The 21,030-nt window shown below is 38.2% G+C and overlaps 1 protein-coding gene and 1 long non-coding RNA gene across 6 annotated transcripts in view; one reads left to right on the top strand and one right to left on the bottom strand.

The window, feature by feature from the left end:
- LOC141943250 (uncharacterized) overlaps nt 1-15,034 on the bottom strand; it is a 32,903-nt gene extending 17,869 nt beyond the window's left edge. The window contains exons 1-2 of the long non-coding RNA XR_012628901.1: nt 14,898-15,034; nt 1,570-1,646 (exon numbers count right to left, since the gene is read on the bottom strand). This is a non-coding gene — a long non-coding RNA (uncharacterized LOC141943250). The remainder of the gene's footprint in view (nt 1-1,569; nt 1,647-14,897) is intronic.
- Nucleotides 14,733-21,030, top strand: part of CDIN1 (CDAN1 interacting nuclease 1) — a 130,784-nt gene continuing 124,486 nt past the window's right edge. For 3 of the 5 annotated variants that reach the window (XM_074868184.1, XM_074868186.1, XM_074868185.1), the window contains exon 1: nt 14,733-15,092. In XM_074868184.1, coding sequence (XP_074724285.1) covers nt 14,992-15,092 — 101 coding nt within the window. In that variant the 5' untranslated portion in view covers nt 14,733-14,991. The remainder of the gene's footprint in view (nt 15,093-21,030) is intronic. The other 2 variants (XM_074868182.1, XM_074868183.1) reach the window with 2 other exon arrangements.

The raw sequence follows: 21,030 nt of genomic DNA, 5'->3' as shown, positions 1-21,030 counted from the left end.
ATTAATAGTATATACATTTCGCAGTGCTGAAGTTATAAAATATAGCATTACTGTATTTAGTAATGGTGAATATTGTTTTATAAGCAGCATGCAAATACATTACTTTGAAAGTAGTTTACAGATACCTCTACCTGTTAAGATATGGCTTGGCTGCAAATCCATTAATCTAAACCAGACTGTTGCATACCTGTGATGATCTACAAGCATTAATTTATAAGACTTCCCAATAATAAACTTCACTACATTCTTATGAATGCAGTAAATGGAGACGTGGAAGTGGACAAGATCACATTTTGGATAAGACTGCACTCCTTGTTAAAATGTTATTACTTCAGAGCTAGTTACATATCATCATTGATATAACAATAACAGATGTCTTATTTGTGCATTCCTTTTCTGCCTGCCTTTCAGCTATGATTTTACAACTTGTAAAGGATTAGAAAAAATTGCTAAAGGATTTACAAGGGACTTCTGCAGTATTATTTAGAAGACAAGTGTAATACTGTTTTTACAAACTCATTCAAAGAACTATATTCTGTTTTACCTTCCCAGTCTGTGAAATTATTGATTTGGGGCTAAGTTTATCAGTAAAGATTACTACATGTGATAATGGTGACAGATAACTGGTAGTGTTAACCATGAGGATACTGCTAAGAACACTTCCGCTTGCAAATAAAAGCACATAAGCTACAGCATTATATGTATGAATCATGTTTTGATTAGTGATTCTATAAATAGTTTAAATTAGTAGGGATTGATTTGAAGCAGTTTCCTTTTCATTGTTCTGTCCTTCACTTCAATAAACAGGAAGATTATAATTACTACTTAAAACTTCCTTAACCAATGATTTTTTCTATGGCATTTCACTGTCAAGAACTATGACTGGAATGGGATATACAACCAACTAAAAATAGGCAAAAATTTGGATTTGCATTTTTTTGGTTAAAAAAATGTGGGTTTTTTTCCCCAGTGTGCTAGCATTTTTCCCCTCATATTTTTTTTCAGTTTTGAAATAAAAATTCCATTAGACTAACCTGTACAGTTTCACCATTGTATAAGGAAGCTGTGGAAAAAAAACCATCAATTTTTCACAATTTTTTTCCGTAAAACCTTAAACTAGCTTAAGTTTTGGCATGGAGGTTAATAATAGAACTCAGGGAATGGTTAACTCTTCAAAGGTATTCATAGAAAAGCCTTGTGGCATGTAAAAAAACACATCAATTAATTATCAGCCTGAATTGTTGCTAGAACTAGGGAACAGTTCTCCAGTTCCCCAAATGATCAGTCTGAAATAGTTAAACAAAATGCTGAAGCTCTAGCATTTAAAAATGATCCACAAATTTTACAAATAGTCATTCTAGGAATTTTAACCTTTGCCACAAATACTTACCATTATCTTCACTGGAAACTTGGTTCTTCTGAGGACTGCATAATCAAACTCTTAATTTATTTACATTTTCAGTTGCAGTTTACAAAATAAAATTTCACCCAAAAGCTTTGAGATGTTGTTCTTCAATTATTTTTGACCAAAGCTATATAAACTCCATTCCCATTCAGTGACTAACTCACATTTGTATCTATGCAGATGGGTACAGAAATCATACATCCACATTCTGAGGTAGTCAGAGGAAGCCACATATCCAAGCCTGAAAAGCAAAAGAGAACACTGATTAACATAGGACCACATTAATACAGTAATCTGGTTTCTGGACCTGAGCTGGACTCACACTGATGAGCTCAAAGCACAGAAAGAGCAGCTCACATCCATTTGTATCACTCTGTATAGATGTACACTTTAGATACATCTAAGTGTTGTAAATGAGTGTAGTGCAGAAATATTCAAGAGTATTCTAAACATTCTTTTTGAGCCCTGGAAAACACTTATTTCACCTAGAGCAATCAGCTATGTTGAAAAGTACAGAGTACAGGCAGAGCATCTGTTACATCCATTCTGCTATCTATCATATGACTACTAACTCTCTGCCATGCAGCAGACCTGGTCTATAAGCTGTCCAGTATAAAGAAAGTTCAACTCAGCTTATTAGATAGAAGTTTTTGTAAAATTGTATTTATTTTTTCTAAAAATGACTTAATTAGTTTAAAAATTCTTACTGATGCAAATTCTAAATTTTACTTAGATGTGGTAAATCAAAGATACATAAGAACTTAATCGGTTATGATCTTTAGAAATTAGGCCTAGATGGTATACCAAACACAAACATCGGAAGAAAAATATAATGCTTAAAACCAGCTCAAAGATAGGGGCTGTCATGTATAGATACTATGCAATACATGACAAGAAAGGCAAGCATTCTATCCACCAACATTATATACATCTTTCTCTGACATCTCTAGTAACAGGGAAAAAAGAACGAAAAGACCAGTTCTGGGAGTCATCAGCTGCAACTATATGATGACCATTTACAGCACTACTCACAATCCAGATCAAAACTCCAGTTGCTTAAAGGTTGGAAAAGACTTTATGAGGACATACATCAAACACTGGAAGGCTTTATTTTGCTCTATTATTAGTTAGTTATTTTCTGCAGGCAATGTGGAAATCACTGCCTTAAGTACATTGGTGTATACACAATAATTAGTTTCAAGGTAGAAAGAAAGTCATCCTTCCATGGTTATTTTGCAACACCTACGCTGGTGCAAAGTGTCCACAAGATACAGGAAAGATTTCTATGCCATCACTGCATTTGTATAAAAGTTTCCAATGCAGAGAAAATGTTAAGGTTAGCTGAGATTCTCCTATACATGAGATAATCTCCGGCTACTCATACTAATCATATGACCTACCAGTCAGAAAGCAAGAAGAACTTCCCTGGCAAGTACTCACAGCCAAACTACCATTCAGGCTACATTTTCCTCCTTAAGCAACTGCATTGCCAGTTCCCTCAGCACAGAAAAAGAAACATCTTATTTTGCCTTCATATATTTATGAAGAATGTCTAGATAATTATGGGTTCACTAACTTGTTGCTGCACTAGTATCACTGATTAACCATATGTCTTGAAGTTGTGATGTGATGAAAGAACATAACTCAAAAATTTAAGCTATTCTGAAAGTTCTTTTACAGTTGGATACAGCCAACAAACCTGCCTGACATGAACTACTACATAACACGTACATCCAAGAGCATACCAGTGAAAAACAAACAGGCTCTTAAACTCCCGCTATCAGAAGAGGGCAACTGAAATGGAGCCTTTGGTGCTTATACCAACGATAAAGAGCTAGAGCTAAAATACTGTCCTATTAGTTGTAAGGACTTGCTAACACTAAGTGGCTTTAAACAAAATGCACTTACCTGACTTTTACTAAAACCATCTCTCTTTCATCATTCAAATTTCACAGAATCACAGAATTGTCTAGAACTTCTTAAGATCATCCAGTCCAACCTCCCCGTGCTCAAGCAGGTCACCTCAGGCCAGCTGGGATTCTGTCTGGTCAGCTTTTTAGTATCTCCACAGAAAGAGATTCCACAATGTCTCTGGGCAACCTGTTCCAATGTTTGATCACATTCATAGTAAAAAAGTGTCTTCTCATGTTCAGATGGAATTTCATATGTTTTAATTTGTAGCCCATTGTCCCATCTTGTCAGTTGGCACTACTGAGAACAGTCTGTGTCCCTCTTGCTTATTCCCTCCCATCATGTATTTATACACATCGGTATAGATCACCCCTGAGCCATCTCTTCTCTTGGCTGTAGAGCCCCAGGTCTCTCAGCCTCTTCTTATATAAAGATACTCCAGTCCCTTAATCATTTTTGCAGTCCTGCTCTGCACTTGCTCCAGTAAGCCTCTATAATTTTGTACTGGAGAGCCAAGAACTACAAACAGCACTCCAGATGCAGACTCACCAGTGCTGAGCAAAGAGGGAAAATGACCTCCCTCAACCTGCTGACAAGGCTCCTCCTAATGCAGCCCAAGATACTATTGGCCATTGCTGGCTCATAGTCAGCTTGTTGTCCACCAGGATCCCAACATCCCTCTCAGCAAAGCTGCTTTCAAGACTCCTTGACCCCAGCATGCACTGGTGCCTGAGGTTTTTCCTCCCAAGATGTAGGACTTTGCATTTTCCCTTGTTGAACTTCATGAGAAAATCAATTACTTTAAATTACATTTAGTAATTCAGAGATAGCATAGGAATGATCAGCTGGACCACTAGATTCCAACCTCTACAAAAGTTCAAGAAATTTTTAAATAAGCAAATATGTTTCCAGTTGGATTAACTTCAAAATTATATAGCAAGACAGCTTAAACATTCTTTCTCAGCACATGCGTTAATGCAAAAGTTGTCTAAAACACACCAAAGCACAAGTAAATACTCATAGTGAAATTCACCACAATATGTTTGGAATGGTTAATGTCTGTAGATCAACTTCCTTTAGTCACTGCTTGTACTGGTCACTAAGTGGAAACATCAGGGCAAGTAGAAACAAGAAAAGACAAGACACAGGAGACCTCATGACAATTAACACCCCTCCATCTCCTGTGATGCATGTAGCAATGTAAAACAAGTGAGACATTATCACTTCTATCTTGTAAGGTACCTTTACTAAACAGTTTTAGAAAAATGGAACAGATCACTCTATCAGTTCTGTCCCCTTCAGCTGCCTTGTCTAGCTTCACAGACACCAGATGTTGCCTGGGATACTTGTCTTGGGTTCTTTCTGATATTCTTCTTCTGACAAGCTTAATTTTTAATTTTATACTCTTTCTCCTGTTTAATTAAGTTCCTCCTTTTGCCAAAGAGCATCTGGTAATTGCACTGGACAATACTGTGAGCACATGATTAGAGAGAACTAAAAGCAACATTTTAAGCACGATTGTAGTGAAATCATGAGATGAGACATTTATTAATATTTAACATTTCAAATATTTTCCCAATTTTTAAAAAAATATTTAAAATAAAATAAATGGCAAACAATAACTAGACATGTGACTCAGATAAAATTTTAGTTGCTTAATGTCATTACAGGCTTTTGTTGGTACCTTGTTAAGGTTAGTACCCTTTTATTTTAGCAAAACATCCAGAGAGCTTTTTAACATCCATCTACATGTAAATGACAATTTCATGCTTTATTATTCATGTGTTTATTCCTAAATACCTAAATAGAATATCCTCATAGAATAAATATTTCATGAATATACTATTTAATATATATTTCCAACCTGTACTATTTTTAACTCTACAATAGTCAAAGTTCTTCACTCTCCTCTCTGGAAACAGAGAGGACCTATAAGATGTAGCATTGGCTACAAGAGAAAATGCTTAAAGAAGGCCTTTGAAGAACATCAGCAACACATTTAGTGTTTAGATCCTTAATGAACTTCATCTGTTTAACTTCTCAAAGAACAGTTTAAGAGGTGACCTGAGCAGCAATCTTGACTTTAAATTGATATATCTAGCATACAACCTACCAAAACCAGTAAATCAAGCTATAGCAAAACTAAGTGATAAAAATAAAGCTAAACAAGTCCAAATCAGGCTGCTTAAAACTGACAGCAAAATAATTAAGCAGAGAGTATTTAGTAAGAGTCCGTATTTCTAGATGATTTTAAATCAAGATTTAAAGATCTTTACGGTTACCATTTTGTTTTAAAAAGATGTCCTCTAATTCAATCACAGGTCCTGAATTATAAGCAGCAATTAATTAATGAAATACCTACAATATATATTTTATGCAGGAAATTGGGCTAAATGACCAAAGTGGCTTTCCTTCCAGCCTCAAATCAGAAAGAACATATAAATGTATTACCAAATTAGATTATATTTTAAACTCATTTTGAATGTGACTGCTTAAACTGAAAAGCAAGAGTTAGGCTTTGTACACCTAACACAAATACTATCAAATATATTGTTTACAATATTACAACACTAAATATGAGAAAACTCATTTTCAAAATTAATTTTTTTCTTAAATGGCATCATCTAGCAAGCCATTTTATTGCTTTGAGCAGTCTCATCAACCTGCCATCAAAAACACTAAGTATACTAAAGCCATGCAACATGGCAGTAGTCAACACTTTAACTTACCCTTAGGGACTACTTAACCTCTTGTTTTACTTTCTCCAGACCAAAGCAATGGTAAGGATAACCAAGAGATGATATATATGTCATAACTATGTAAAGGTCAACAAGGTTTAAACACGTTGGGTTCTACTCATAAATATTTGACTAATAGGAGTGTATTTTTCATCTTTAAACCCTAAGATTGGCACCTCGGTAGGCAGCAAATTATTCTGGCTGAACATGTAAAATACATGGTTCCTGAGTTGAATTTCTTCAGATATGTGCCTGAATGTCAATGTCAAATATCAAGGAGTGGTAATAATTCTTCTCTTCCCATTCCTTAGATTATAAAGGTAATTTACTACATCAGTATGAGTTGTACAATGTGACCAATTCTGAACTTGCTTACATCACCCTGACTCCAATTAAATTATTTTAGATTCGCAGTAGAGTACTTTAGAACCTGGTCCTATACATCTCTTGTTACTAACCAAGCGGCAGTTTCATTCAGTTTAAGGGACAGAAAGGGCAAACTAGTTTTATTACAGGGGAACAGGTGACCTAGTTCAGGACTGCCTAAGTTTAGGCAACCTACCTACATTGCCCCTCTGGATATCTTCTATGCAACTGGTTTTAGTGTTACTGTACACATTTGCATAATCCAAATACATTCAAAATCTTTCCTCCCTGACAAAAAAAAAAGGAGCACTATTAATCGAGGAAAATATTTTTTTCTTTTTATAATTGAAATGAAATTCTTTTTGATGTGCTAAGAAGTCATTAATGGCTATTACTCTATGGAATTATATACTGTCATATTTCACTTATTTAGTGGCCCAAATAATCCATTTATATCATCTTCCCTCTTGATTCTTGAACTGGAAAACAAGAGATCTGAACAAGTAGCCATATGATTCCAGAGAGAATGCTATCATATAAACCATTAATATTTTCCTTACTAAAAAAGAGAGAGGTGGGAGGAGCCTAGACAACAATTCCATACATTTACGTGTTTTCCAGGCTGTTGGAACAGGCAGGGTTTTTTCCCCCCCAAATTGGTATGGCTTGAGTTAGATTTAAAATCAGTTCCCAGAGGAGGCTGATAAATGGATTAAAGTGGAACATAAATTCCCTATGTCACCCAGTCCCTTAAACCCTGATGTCAGTAACATGCCTAATCATTCCATTATTATAAACGTCAAATATGTTTTACATGTGTTAGAGTGAGTGGGTATCAGAAGAAATGGAAGACTCAAGAAACTGTAATGCTGTTATAAGCTTACATGCAAAAATATCTAAAATATAGTGTTCACCCATTAGTATTTTGGATTCTTATTTTCTTATAATTTGCACACTGAATCCCCTACTATGAGAGACAGACCAGTGTATCCATTGCACTACACATACTTTACTTTCCCTTAATGTTGCTACTTCTATGAGCCAGCATAATAAACTGAAGAGTGTATAAAGGCAGAATACAAAATCACAGTGTGAATTTTTTTCAGTAGTTAATTTGAGAAATTGTACACAGGAATCTCACTTAGAAAATATGAGAATTTTTATTCTACTCAGCAAAATTAAATGCCTCAGCTGAAGTAGTGTTTGCACTGGGTTTTAAAAAAGATGTTGCAAAGTGCAGAGAGTAAAAAAAGAACAACCCTTTCAGAAAAATTACTTACAAGAAAAGACTAAAAGAACTGTGCTTGCATACACTACCAAACAAAAATGGGAGAAGTTGATCAGCATTACAATAATCCTGAAACAAGTTAAAAAGTCAGTGATTTATCATTCTTCCAAGTATACAGAGGAAAGTAAGTGGTTTCACTTGCAATCCGTAGGTTTGGAATTAAACATTAGAAACAAGCTTTCCAAGTTTAAGTGAAGTAAAATACTGGAACATATTACCGATGGAGACTTATGAAAACCTCATTATGGAAGTCTACAATAACAAATTAGAAATATTTCAGTATGAGACAGTGCAGTTATATTTGATACTATCAAATATCTGATCTGGTTGACTACACAATCTCTTGAGGTTAGCTGCATTCTACACTTCTATGGTTCTCTGGTAACAGTCATTCAAAGAATAATACAATTCTTCAATGGTGAAAATACTTGATATGTAGTGAGAGGTGAGAATCCTTGGGCTATAAAGCATTAAGCATTTTAGAAGAAAAATAGGGAAAGAAACCTCAGCTATTCAATATAACACCCTAAGTATAAGGTGACAATAGAAATTTCACTACTAGGGAAAAAAAGAAATCACCCTTAATCTACTTTTATGTTCCTCCCCAATGCTTATCTGATCTAAAATAATCCAAAATTCCCTAAAGATTGTTACATGGTTAAGAGTTCCAGACTACACATAATAAGGTCCTAATTTTCAGGTTAGCTAATCATACGCAGCTCTCATTGAAGTCAAACAGCACTAGTGAGTCACCACAAGCCATATAAGCAAACCTTTCCTGTTTTATTTTCTTTGTGTGAGAGTAAAAGGAGGTGGACAGAAAAAAGACCCAAACTACCACAACAGCACACAATTCTACAAGTCTGAGTTTCTGCTGCCAATTGTTAGGCACTGGATAAATCAACAGATTATGGAGTTAACACTAATCTGTTATCTCTTTCACAATTCATGCTTAGGCAGAATTTGTTCCTCTTTCAGAGATTTTGTTAGAAAGCAATAAAGCACAATACTGGAGCTAGTTTTAGCTTTGTAAAGAATTTACCTTTCTATCTGAAATACTTCTGGCTATAAGAAAAGAGAAATAGACAAGCTACTTAGCTACTCTGAGGTACTGTTTCCAACAAGCTAATAAGAACAACTTAGGCAATTCAGCAGAGCCTTGCTGTCTCATAATAATGCTTGGGAAATATATTGCAAAGTTACAAAATTTTGCTAATTAGCAAAAAGAAAAAATAAATACTGAAAATAATACAATCTATCACAAAGTGTACCTTTTATTTCACTAGAATAGCTGCATTTTAAGTGGGTCACATTGCAACATTCCTGTTACAATGTCAAACACTGTGAAACTTGGAAATTATATTACCCATTTTGGTGTACAACCTGGATCCAGTCCTTTATCTGTATTACAAAACAGTTCTTAATTTCTAATTTTTCCCTCCTTTGCCTTACTTGCCTAGAAAATAGCACACCTCTTCAGCTCTTCTTTTTAATCTTTAAATTCAAAATACGGCCTCCCTTATTCTTTATGGTATGCTGTCCATGTCATACATACTAAGAATAGTTTAATTTCAATATGCATTCTCTAATGAAGCTCATTACCACAGTAGCTTATTGAATAAGCATTAGCATGAAGATATATATTAGCATATATATTTTCAAAACATCTTCTCTGTCATGTCTATTTCTGTATACTTTTGTGTATGTGTGCATATATATTTATTTTTTCATTCATATATATGTGTATGAGAGAAATTAAGTTTGAAAGATTTAGGCCAAAACTGTTCACTGATTTGGGCTCTCCAGTATAATAGACCTAGGACCTGGTTTTTCAAAGTACCATGCTCAGTAACCTGTATCTTCAAGGTACAACTTCCATTAAATTCAGTTTCATTGATAGTGCTTAGCATTTAGTGAAATGATGCTCTCAAATGTAAATTCTTAGCAGAACATATGCACGATAATCATATTGCTTAATGGTTGGCACCTAATTTAGATGCCTAATTTGTGAGGTTAATCCCCCAAGGCTCTGCTACCGTCAACAGAAAGAGGTAGCCCTGCTGTCTCTGGCTATGCATCCCTACTTCCTCCCATGTGCTAGCACTTACATTTATAAGGCTGTTCAGTGAGTTGGATTCACAAGTTGATTTAGCTGAAAAGTAATATTTTTAGGGGATTTTTTTTTGCATGCTAAGTTTTCAGCTGGATTGGCAGATCTGTCTGACCATGTGTGCACACAATCAGCAGTAGCAGTAACACAAATGCACAGGTATTACTCTGAAACTGGTCAGAGCAGATTGGGATGATCTCTTTAGCCAGCAGCTTATGGCACCTATGTAATTAAATTAGTTGGCTGGCACAGAATAACGTGCATGTTGTGTCAAAAAAAAGCCACATGGAAAGAAAATTACTTCTAGGCTTACATTAAAAGTCTGTAACAGAGGGAAGGAAGGAATCCGTATTTCCTGGGGCAGCAGTCATACCATCTTTACACTTAAATTTTCTTTCTATAGTTCCTGCTTCATTCACCCAGTACATATTCCAAATTCTGCAACAGATAAGGCAGAGGTCCTACAGAAAACACTCTAATTCATCACACAACTACAGGGTTTTCTCTGTACAGTGAATGAAGCTGAAATCCCTTGGGGAAAAGCAGTATGCAGTAGTTAATGATATTTTTATACATACAGATAAAGAGGGCAAATTAACTTTAATAATCAAATTAAAAACCAGAAAGGTATTTTCATATAGGTTTCTGCACCTGACTACTGAGAGCTTAAAATGCAAATCCAAACTCCAGAAATTTCATCATGTGGAACTACAGTGGAGTCAAGTGGCAGGGTAAGAACACTTAGGGCATGTTACCATCTCAGTTATAGAAATTGATTTTTAAATAACTCATCATTTTCAAAAATCTTTTACAGCTTGTTACAGAAAATACATAAACATGCAACTTAGAACCATAAAAGTGGCCCAAGTCCATTAAAATTGATAGACTTTCAATTGACCATAGATCAGGCCCCATGCATTTAAAGCAGTGTTTTCAAAACACTGTACGAATACAGACTTTTTCTTTTTTTAAAATTACTTCAACAAGCAAGTAAGTATTTTAAAGAAATATATATTGGGTATACTAATAGTACAGAAAAATATATTAATTTGCCTCAGTGACTTCTGTGATCATGAGGAACAAATCTGAAGACAGAGAAGGAAAACAGTGCCTGCCTGTCTTTTTCAACTGTTATTCTGCTATGTATAATCATTCTACTGCTGTCATATTCTTCACACTGTTGTGGTATCAAGCAATCCCATGAATACTTTTAAGGAAAGAAACTGAAACTTACGGTGACTTATCATTTCATGAATTGGCATAACAGTTAATGTTTAACGGTGATGTATAGACCAACTGTTCCTTTTTTTATTTGTTTGTTTAATACATACCGAAGATATCATGGTTTGTTTCACAATACAATCACTTTCAGAAAGTACATTAAAGCCTATGGATATAAATTAGATCATAAATTGAGGGTTCTCCTTGTTTATGAGGTAACAACTGTATCCTGTGGAGGTGTTTATTAGACCTGTTACCAATACAGTTGCTACCAAGTTAAGTGGAAGCATGCTCAAGTTTTGCTTATGATATAAAAATATCAAATAAGAACAGCCAAACTTCACAACAAAATAAAAACAATTACACAAAATATATCAAAAGACTGAAAAATACTTGTAGAAACATGTGCACCAAACTGAATGAAGTGGGAATATTACAAGCATTAGAAAATTGTAACAAGCACTCCAATCAGTTGCAAATGAGATTCTATTCTTAGTGTAGTTCCCAACACTAGCCTCTACAATCAATAGATTGGAAAATATATATGACTGCTAGCAGTCTTTGCATTAATTTTGTTACAGAAAGCAACATGGACCAGAGATTGTGTCTATGAAGAAATGGGGTAGTAAAGTAAAAAGATAGCTGTAAGGTCATAAAAATCAAATCAAAATTTGCTCTTTGTGTATGAATTGATTCCTCATAATATCATACTACAATTACCTATTCTCAAAACACAGTGGTTTTAAGATCTGTGGAGAATAATGGTATTTTAACTCTGAACTTGGCTGTAAATCACACTATGCAATCATCTTCTTAAGGTAATGGGAGACACCTACTAATATCACAGTTAAACCATCAACTAACACAAAATAAAAAACAAACCAAGGGACCATTACCTACTGCTCTACACCAACTGTGGCCAAGACTACCTGCAAGAAATGACAGTCATTACTGGAAGTCCTCTGTCAGGTGTTTTACTCTGTCTCTGTCTTTATTTTGCACCTATAGCTTACATGTCCTCTTCCTCTTTCCCCCCTCATTTGTCATTCCCAATCATTTGTTTTTCCAATAGTTTCTTTCTCTTTCGTCCTCTGTCCTCCTTGGAAGGAAACTTAGTTTATATAATAGATGGACTGGAACCCAACCCCAAGGCAAAAATCAAGAGCAGCTGCCACAGGCAGATACCAAGGAAATAATACAAGAACAAAGCAAGCACATAGTTACTTCCTGAGAATGTTAACTCAGCATCCAACCATTCGCAGCTGAGACTCCCTGAGCCAAAGGTGTATTTAAGTTTTTCATGTTTTTTTAATGTATTTTATCCACTTGCTTACTTCCGCCATTTACAACGTCTTACAACATAGATGTCCACAGCTTAATTACACATCGTCTGATGTTTGGTTTATATACTAAAACTGTAATGGCAGTTTGACTGCTCAGAAAAAAGTATTTAATGAACTCTTTCTGGGGGGAAAAACTCATTTTTTACTCGTTGGATTTCTGAGCATTTCATTGGAATAGTTCTGTATTAATTAATTCAGGCAAAGAGTGGCTTATACTTTGCATACAGAACTTCTCATCTATATTTTGCATTTCACTGTGCAAAATGCTTCTTTGCGATAAAAGCAGCAGCTCACATCTTTGAGGGCTGTTACCTCCTTACGACAGCATGATATTAGCTCTTCTTGGTTTCAGGGAACCATCGTGCTAGAAGGCTATCTACTTTTTTTTTTTTCAAATAATTTTGAAATCTACAAAACCTTGTTCCAGTAGGAGAGTCTACAAAACATATCTTATATATAATACATACACCAGACGTTTGTAGCTTGGTCCATAGACTGCAGTTCTAAAATATTTCACTTCTGTGCATTGTAGACTGAAGTGTCATTTGATTTATAAAAAAAAAAAATCAAGAACATGTACTAGTGAACAAGTGAAATTAACAGAGATAGAAGTTATAGATAGTAACATTACAGTTTTTAAAAACACTTTCACTGGAAATTATCCCACAACAAAAACAGGAAGATGTTGTTTTTTAAGGAACCACTATTGTTTCTATAGGAGCAGTAGTAGTGGTTGTGAAGGAGCATTTTTTTTTTTAAATTATTTCAAAAGTAGTAATTCTCATCTTTGGAAAGATATGGAAAAATGACCCTCTTCATGGCCCAAGAAAATTATATCCTTATGGGCCTTTAAAGTGGGTATCAGAGTGAAAGGAACACCCCCTTTCCTCCCAAACACACATGTCTCCTACTATTAAGGATACTACTTGGTAGAGCTAAAGAAAATAAAGTATCTTTACTGTCCTTTAAAAGAATGCTCTTTATTGAATTTCACATACTATTTTTTGGTCTCCAGGTAAGGAATGGAATCCGTGATTTGGCACAGCTTTACCGTATTTTTTTTTTACTGTGGGGCAACTAATGAGTTTCATTTATATTTAGGCCATAGTACCAGAAACAGCTGTTCCAAGGAAGGCTCCTGGTTCTAAACAAAACTCATTAAAATCCATGGAGGATAGAGTGACAGAGGGCTCATTGGACATTGTCAATCAATTAGAAACCAGTCTCACAAATATTCCTAAGTGACTGACCCTGCTGACATACCCATGCTCTTCGTTTTCCCTTGAACTTCCTGATCTTGTACTCTTGCAAGAAGCTTTCTCAAGATTCTGGCTAAGATGCAGAACACTTAAAATGTGATCCTAAAGCTTTCAAGAGAGAAAGCAAGTGAACCGAACCCAAAAATCTATAAAAATAAAAAATTAAGCTCTTAAGATTTAAAGCGAATTTCATGGATTAAGTGCCTGAAATCTCAACGTTATGACTCTAATAGCCTGTACATAGTTCATGAATGCGATTAAACTGAAATTAAAGGGAGTATCTTTATTTCTCAGTCAAATGCATGGTTCTCTCCATAACCTCTAGTTTTTTGATGTTTATAAAAGGGCATACCTATATTCCAAGTTATTCCAGAAAAGTTATTAGAAATACCTAGCACAGAAACCAAGGCTTGCAACACACTTGATGATATTTAAATTATATTTAAATGCTTAGGTTTGAGACCTAACAAACCTTGAAGTAAATCCAGGCACAAACTTGGTTTTCTTCTAAAATTTAGCAGGAGCCATTTCTGAGTGCACGTGCAAGGCCACAGGCTAACACTCGGGCCCTGCCAGGATCTGCAGCCCCAGCCCCACTCCTGCAGCATGTGCTTTTTCATTGAACCGGAAGAACGAGTCGTTTCAAAGTGTCTTTTGGAGAGGGCCTTAAGAATCAGACTCTAAAGCCGTAACGCAGCAGGGCTTACACGCCCCATCCCCCGGCTGGTGCGGGGCCGACCCACGACTGAGGCCGACGCGCAGGGCGCCCACCCGCTCCACGGCGCGTTGGTCTCCGCAGCCCAGGGGCAGCCGGGGCCGCCGCGCTGAGGACACCCCAGAGGTGCCCTCCGCCGCCCCCTGCCCGCCAGCTCCTCCCGCCCTGGCAGACGCCAAAGCACGGAGCGGCCTGTAGGCCGCAAGAGCGGGCACGTCCTTCTCCTGCCCCCTCAGCCGAGGCAACGCCTCCGGGCGAAACGCGAGGGTTACGAGGGGGGCGATACCCCCACGGAAGCGCCATTTCCGCGCCGGGCACGGCGGCTCCCCACCCGCCGGGGCGGCTGCGCAGAGCCGAGCGGCGCGGGATGGCGGCTCTCTCCGCCCTTCCCCCCCGCACCACCCCGGCCGGGCCGGGCCGGGCCGGGCGGCACCGCGGGGCGGAGCTGCAGGAAGCGGCTACCGCAGCCGCCCCGACTGCCGCGGCACCGGCTTTGTAGCCAAAGGGCGCCCGGGGTCGCCGCGTCCCCCCCATCACTGGCCTTCTGTCTCTCGCCGCACGGCGGGGCCGGGGGCCGGAGCGGCGCGGCCCGCTCCCTTCGCCCCTGCCGCCGCGCAGGCCCGGCGCCGCGAGGCATGAAGCTGACCAAAGCCCAGTACGATGAAATAGCCCAGTTCCTGGGGCACGTGCAGCCCACCCGGCAGAGCCTGAGGAAGCTGAAGGAGAAGTTCCCTAGGTAAGTGCTTCCTGCCCTCCGGGGCCGCTGCCCGCCGCGGGGCCGGCGGCTCGGGCCCCCGGCGGCGGCCGGCGAGCTCGCTGCGGGCGGGCGAACGAGAGAGCGAGGGGCCGCAGGGGGCCGCTCCGCCAGCTCCAGCCGCTGCCCCCCCAGTTCCAGGCCCCACACGGTACAAAATCACTTGGACACGCACACGGTCATCGACGGCAAGCCACGGCTCACTGAAACTACTGTGAGGAGCAGGATACTTCTCACGCTGTGACCTGAGAAGCTGGCACAAAATAAAGAACGCTTCCCCCATCGCCCCCAGCCACACGTCCACATAAAAGCTCTCGACTCCCTTCATGAGAGTGTTAAACACCAAGTAGATCTTAACGTGAATGAAACCTTAAGGCTTAGGCCGTTCCTCTGTGGCTGAGACCAAGAGTGAAGTCCAGCCTGCAATACCACTGCCCCTGTGGCTTAGGGAGAATGGGCTTTCCAGTCCCGTAACAACGTTGTGCTGTTCTCCTGTTGAAGGCTGGAAAAGAGATCATCTTAAATGGGAGCGTTCATTTGCTTCCTCTCCTGAGCTGTGTTCAGAATTGTCAAAGACAAAATGACCGTAGGCTAGCATAGAAAGGTGTACATGACAGGATGTGCACCATGCACTGATCGCTGCCAAAATTTGCTTGGTACCAACAACAACAGAGTTGTAAAGGACATGTTGCAAGGTTTTTCTGTTTTTTTTCAGGTTTGGGGTAAGGATTACTAGTGCTGAATCAGACAGGAAACCAAATTGGGTTCTGTGGGGAAAGGGGTGGTGCTGTCTCTAAAGTCACCAGAAATACAGAAAACTGTAGTTTTTTAAGTGCTGTGCTTACTTTGGTGAGAGAATAAGTAAAACAGAAAATCGTTCCCATGCTTCCTGAGTAAGCCTTGCTAGTCTTACCACAAATGTGGCTGAGGAAACCGAAGCTTTGCATAACTTAGAGTAAGTGGATGAAGAGCCAACATTAACTTGGGTGTTTAAACTGTCCAGTGAAATCTTTTGCTTTTCAGGAAAGCGTGTAATGTAGTTAAAAATCAAGCTGAGGGAGTAGTCTTGTTACAGAGAAGTGCTGCTAAAGCAATGTGGTTGGTTCAGTGAGGGCATTGAGTTGTACTGTTGGGAACCTAGCTCACCCTGCACAGTACTTCTGCGACTTGGGAAACCACTTACTGTGACAGCAAATGTCTAAGGAGCTCAGACTTGGCTTTTTCGCTTTGGTGCTAATGAAATTAGGAGAGAGTGTTTGTGTGCATGTATGTGTGCATGCACACACACACATGCACATGTTCTCTTTTTCTGGTCTTCTTACAAAGCTGTCTTGAAAGAAGGTTAGAATTTGAGTTGGTTTGCCAGGTCAGTCACTGTGTATAGGAACCCACTTCCAATACAGATCCATAGGTGCATGCGTGTCTGTACGGGAAAATAAGTTTGTCAGAAAAAGACCAGGCCTTCCTTTCTGCTCATACATTTTACTTCCCACTCAACTCCTTTGATGCTGCAAAAGATCCATTGAGTCCTCAGTTTCAGAACTTGATGAATCCTGAAAAACTATGTACTAATAACAATGTAGAGTTATATCAGGAGAAAATTATGTTTTTTTCAAAGGAGCTGGCTCAGGTGTGGTGAACACTGAAAAGCAGAGATTAGCTCCAGTAGTTACTTCCATGATTTGCTGGTTTAACATACTGTTACCTTGTTATCCATATTATGAGGTGAGAATACCCTCTTCTGAATTCTGCTTGTAGGCCTCTCCTGAATTTTGTTTGTCTATCCTGGGAAAAGGCTAACATCTTCAATTTCAATGATGAATGGATACCTTTTTTAAAAAATATCTGTCCTAAGTATATTTTGAGAAGGTCTGCATGTCTTCTTTCTGTGAATGGCTCAGCAAGTTATGTTTCTTTGTTGTCTTTTTGTTTATTTCTTATAGCAGGGCAGATGCAGAAGACCCTCAGAGAAAAAGTTTGAAGTAGCAAAATATGTTAGGCTAATGATTTTGAGATGCAGTTAAAAAAAAAAAAAAAAAAAGGGCATTCCAAGGCCTCTGCTTGACTTAGTAGCAAGGGAGATGTGTTGAAATAGATCCGTGTTACGATGTGAAAAACAGGCAGTCTCTACAACTTGTATCTTGTCTCTGTATCTTGTAAAAGGGGCCAGCTGCAGAGATTTGTGAACTTGTGTTCCATCTTAAGTGCAAAAGGGGAGGCTTTTTCACTCTTACAACTGTAGAGTGAGTTTCTTATAATCTAGAACCTGTGTCATTCTCCTCTAGGACAAGAAGGGTCTGATTGGACTTTTTGGCCCCCTTTTTTCTTTATGAAAACCAAAATCAAACGAACCAACCCCCCACTCCACTCAACCCAGCTTTCTAATTCAGTCTTTTAAAGAAAATATTCCAGAACCTGTCATGGCGCTTGTACTGTGATGAACGTATCGATAACCAGTTTGTCATTGTTGTATGGTAGCACTTGCTGATTCAAACTGGAAAGTACTAACATCCATAATAGCTTCTTTCACCTTGCGCTTTCAGTCTTTCCCCAGTAAAGATCCAGGAAGGATCAGTATTCCACTGGTAATGCAATACATAAATTTACAGTTTTCAAGTATTTCTGGTTCCTACTGCCTCACAGGTCTTGAGAGTCTTTGGATTTCTGCATTAATCTGCTCAAGTACCTTTCTACTACTGTCTTATCTATTGGTTCCTCCCTTGTCTGTTACGTTTCTTGAAGACTCACAGTTTATGCTTCTTATTTGTATAAAGTATCTTTCACACTTTGTTATGGGCCTGCTCTTGTTCTGCAATTTTTCCCTAAGAGTATTTGTAATTGCCATAAAACTATTGCCACAATGTATAGGTATGCTGTGTGGTGGCTGCCCACATGACCCGTGAATCTAAATAATTTTTTAACAGGGTGGTTTGTTCTTTGCTATTACTGAACTAATTCAGCAGGTGAGATTACTGCTTCAGAAGGGTGTTGCCATGTGATTTATTAATGTTAAATAGTCAAAATTAGACTGCTTCTAACACTGTTTATACATATCTTTATACAAGCATTGAGACTTTTGGTTTTTTACAGTCCTGTAACATTGGAGACAACATGGATTTAGTCTACTTTTCTTAAAATCCAGTTATTTTGCAAAAATAGAAACTTCAGAATCAAACTGCTATGCTTTTTCTGTTAGTGCTGCACTTTTTATTCTATGCCTGGCAATTGCCAATGTATTTATTTATTCTTAAGGTGTTTGTTACATGCTTAGCAGTTGTCTTCTAATGCATTCATGTTTAACAGCAAAATTTTTGGATGACCTGAGGATTTATGAAGATGTAATTCTGAGCACTAAGCACAATAAATATCTGCCAGTATTGGATCACTGATACAGTTTCTTTGAGCTTCTCAACATATACATCACAGAATTATCAATTCTGTATGTTCTGAGTTGTGCTCTTCTAAAGTGTACCACCTTTTCTGCTTTGTTTCTCACCGGAATTTATCTACTTGCTAATGATTTGTGTTTTTATTTGTAACTTCTGTATTTTGTTCTTCTGCGTTCTCGTTATCCACTGGCTCATGTTCTCCTGTGATACTATTTTTAATGAGACCTAATTCCTGGTTTGTATCAGAATTAGCGTGGCCAGCAGGGACAGGGAAGTGATCTTACCCCTGTACTTGGCATTGGTGAGGCCACACCTCGCTTACTGTCTTCAGTTTTGGGCCCCTCACTACAAAAAGGACATTGAATTACTCGAGCATGTCCAGAGAAGGGCAACGAAGCTGGTGCAGGGTCTGGAGCACATGTTGTACGAGGAGCGGCTGAGGGAACTGGGGTTGTTTAGTCTGGAGAAGAGGAGGCTGAGGGGAGACCTCATCGCCCTCTACAACTACCTGAAAGGAGGTTGCAGAGAGCTGAGGATGAGCCTCTTGAACCAAGTAATAAGTGATAGGACAAGAGGTAATGGCTTCAAGTTGCGCCAGGGAAGGTTTAGACTGGATATTAGGAAGCATTTCTTTACAGAATGGGTTGTTAGGTGTTGGAATGGGCTACCCAGGGAGGTGGTGGAGTCCCCATCCCTGGAGGTGTTTAAGAGTCGGGTTGACATAGTGCTGAGGGATATGGTGTAGTTGGGAACTGTCAATGTTAGGTTAATGGTTGGACTAGATGATCTTCAAGGTCCTTTCCAACCTGGATGATTCTGTGAAATTCTGTGAAATATACAGGAACACTGTATGCAACCACACAGAATTCAATGAAATGTACTGGATATAATGTATGCAGCTGAGGATAGACTGTAGCCCCCATATGTTGTAGGATAAAATTAGAGATTGAAAGATCATTTATCAGTTTTGCTAATGTCTAAATTGGACTACCCATTGTAAGACTAGTTGTAGAAATGTAGGGTATTGCAGGAAATGCTCTGGGAAAGGTACAATCTTTTCAGTGCTTGCTTCTCTCTTAAATAGTACTTAGAGCTGCCAACAAGTAGAATCTTCTGCATAAGAATCACCTTAGCATTACCTATTTATGGTGACAAGATGTAGGTTAGACCTTTAAACTTTTAACTGTATCCAAAGACTATTTTAACTTGTCCAGAAAATTCCAGCTTCTAGGGTTTGATTCATACCCAAGCTGATATTCTGGTACTTCAGTTTAGTTGTTTCTGGGCAGATGAGAATCTCAGTTCTTCTGTATATGGCAGAATGCATAGTTCTCTTCAGAAACTTTTCCTGAAGCTTCCTACTAATAGAACATGTTTGACAAATGACTGGACCCTTCTCAAATCTATACCTTGTAAATATTTTGCTGCTTTTCTTCAAATCCAATTCTGATTGAATATTACAGTTTTCTCGATTGAATCTTCCTGTAGTCTCTACCAAGCTTTCTAAGGGTGTAAGGTTTGCTGACCCAATTCATTATGGTACTATCTTGTTTTTTCCTTCTGCAAAGTTTTTGCTGGTTTGGTTCTGTTCTGAGTCTTTGAATTTCTCACACTATGTTGTGCTCGATTTGGGGATTCCAGAAACTTTCTGACAGTGCAGGTTGTTTCAGTAGCCTTGTATCTTTTAGAGACTCCAAAACCCATGCTTTTCAAATTCTTGCATTGAGCTGTTGTGAAACACATTTCATGCCATCTAGGAGTGCTGTGTTCTTCCATAGCACAATTAGTGAAGTCTCTATTGTTTCTCTTCCTCACTTACAGTTGTTAAACAAACTTAGTGCCTCTAGCCCAACTTCCCTTTCAGTACCTTCACTTTATTCTTGCAAAAGAAGCATTCTTTTTTGAGGTTGAGTGCAAACTGTTTATAGAGTGTTTCAAAGTACTAAGATTTCAAAGTATTAGAATTTATAGCAGCTGTTCTGTGCAGGCCTTTACTTTTCTGTGCATCTGTTCAAAGAAGTACTGTGCTGTTTGTGTCCCTTCTGTGAAAGTTTCCTTCCTAGTGATCAGGAAGAGATTTTCTTACAGCAGAAAGGTAAGGGAAGCTGGCATAAGAATAACTTCCCCCCCTCCCCCCTTTTTTTTTTCCAATAAGCAAGAGAAAAACATGATGCACAGGTTCATATTAATATACTTGATATTCAGGTATGGATATTTGGGTTTCACATATGTAACTTCATTTTGATTATTGGAATGTACACAGTCTTTGTTCCCAGAGCCTGTCCAGTGATGCATGTTCCTCTACGTTCATGACCTGTCTTCTTCATTGCTTAATATTACTTCAGGTTTTACACACATTTTCAGTAATTATGCTGCTCTTTTGCCAAATTACTGTTAGCTTTATTAAATAGCATTGGCCCTGGAAAGCATCCCAACAAGATTTTTAACTTTAAAAAATATATATCTGTGTGGTAATGTCTCACAATCTAAATTGGAAAATATAATTTGTTTATTATTTACTCATTTGTATC

The sequence above is a fragment of the Strix uralensis genome, chromosome 4 (genome assembly GCF_047716275.1).
Source record: "Strix uralensis isolate ZFMK-TIS-50842 chromosome 4, bStrUra1, whole genome shotgun sequence".
In the NCBI taxonomy this organism is placed as follows: domain Eukaryota; kingdom Metazoa; phylum Chordata; class Aves; order Strigiformes; family Strigidae; genus Strix; species Strix uralensis.
This window is presented reverse-complemented; position numbering and strand designations above follow the sequence as displayed.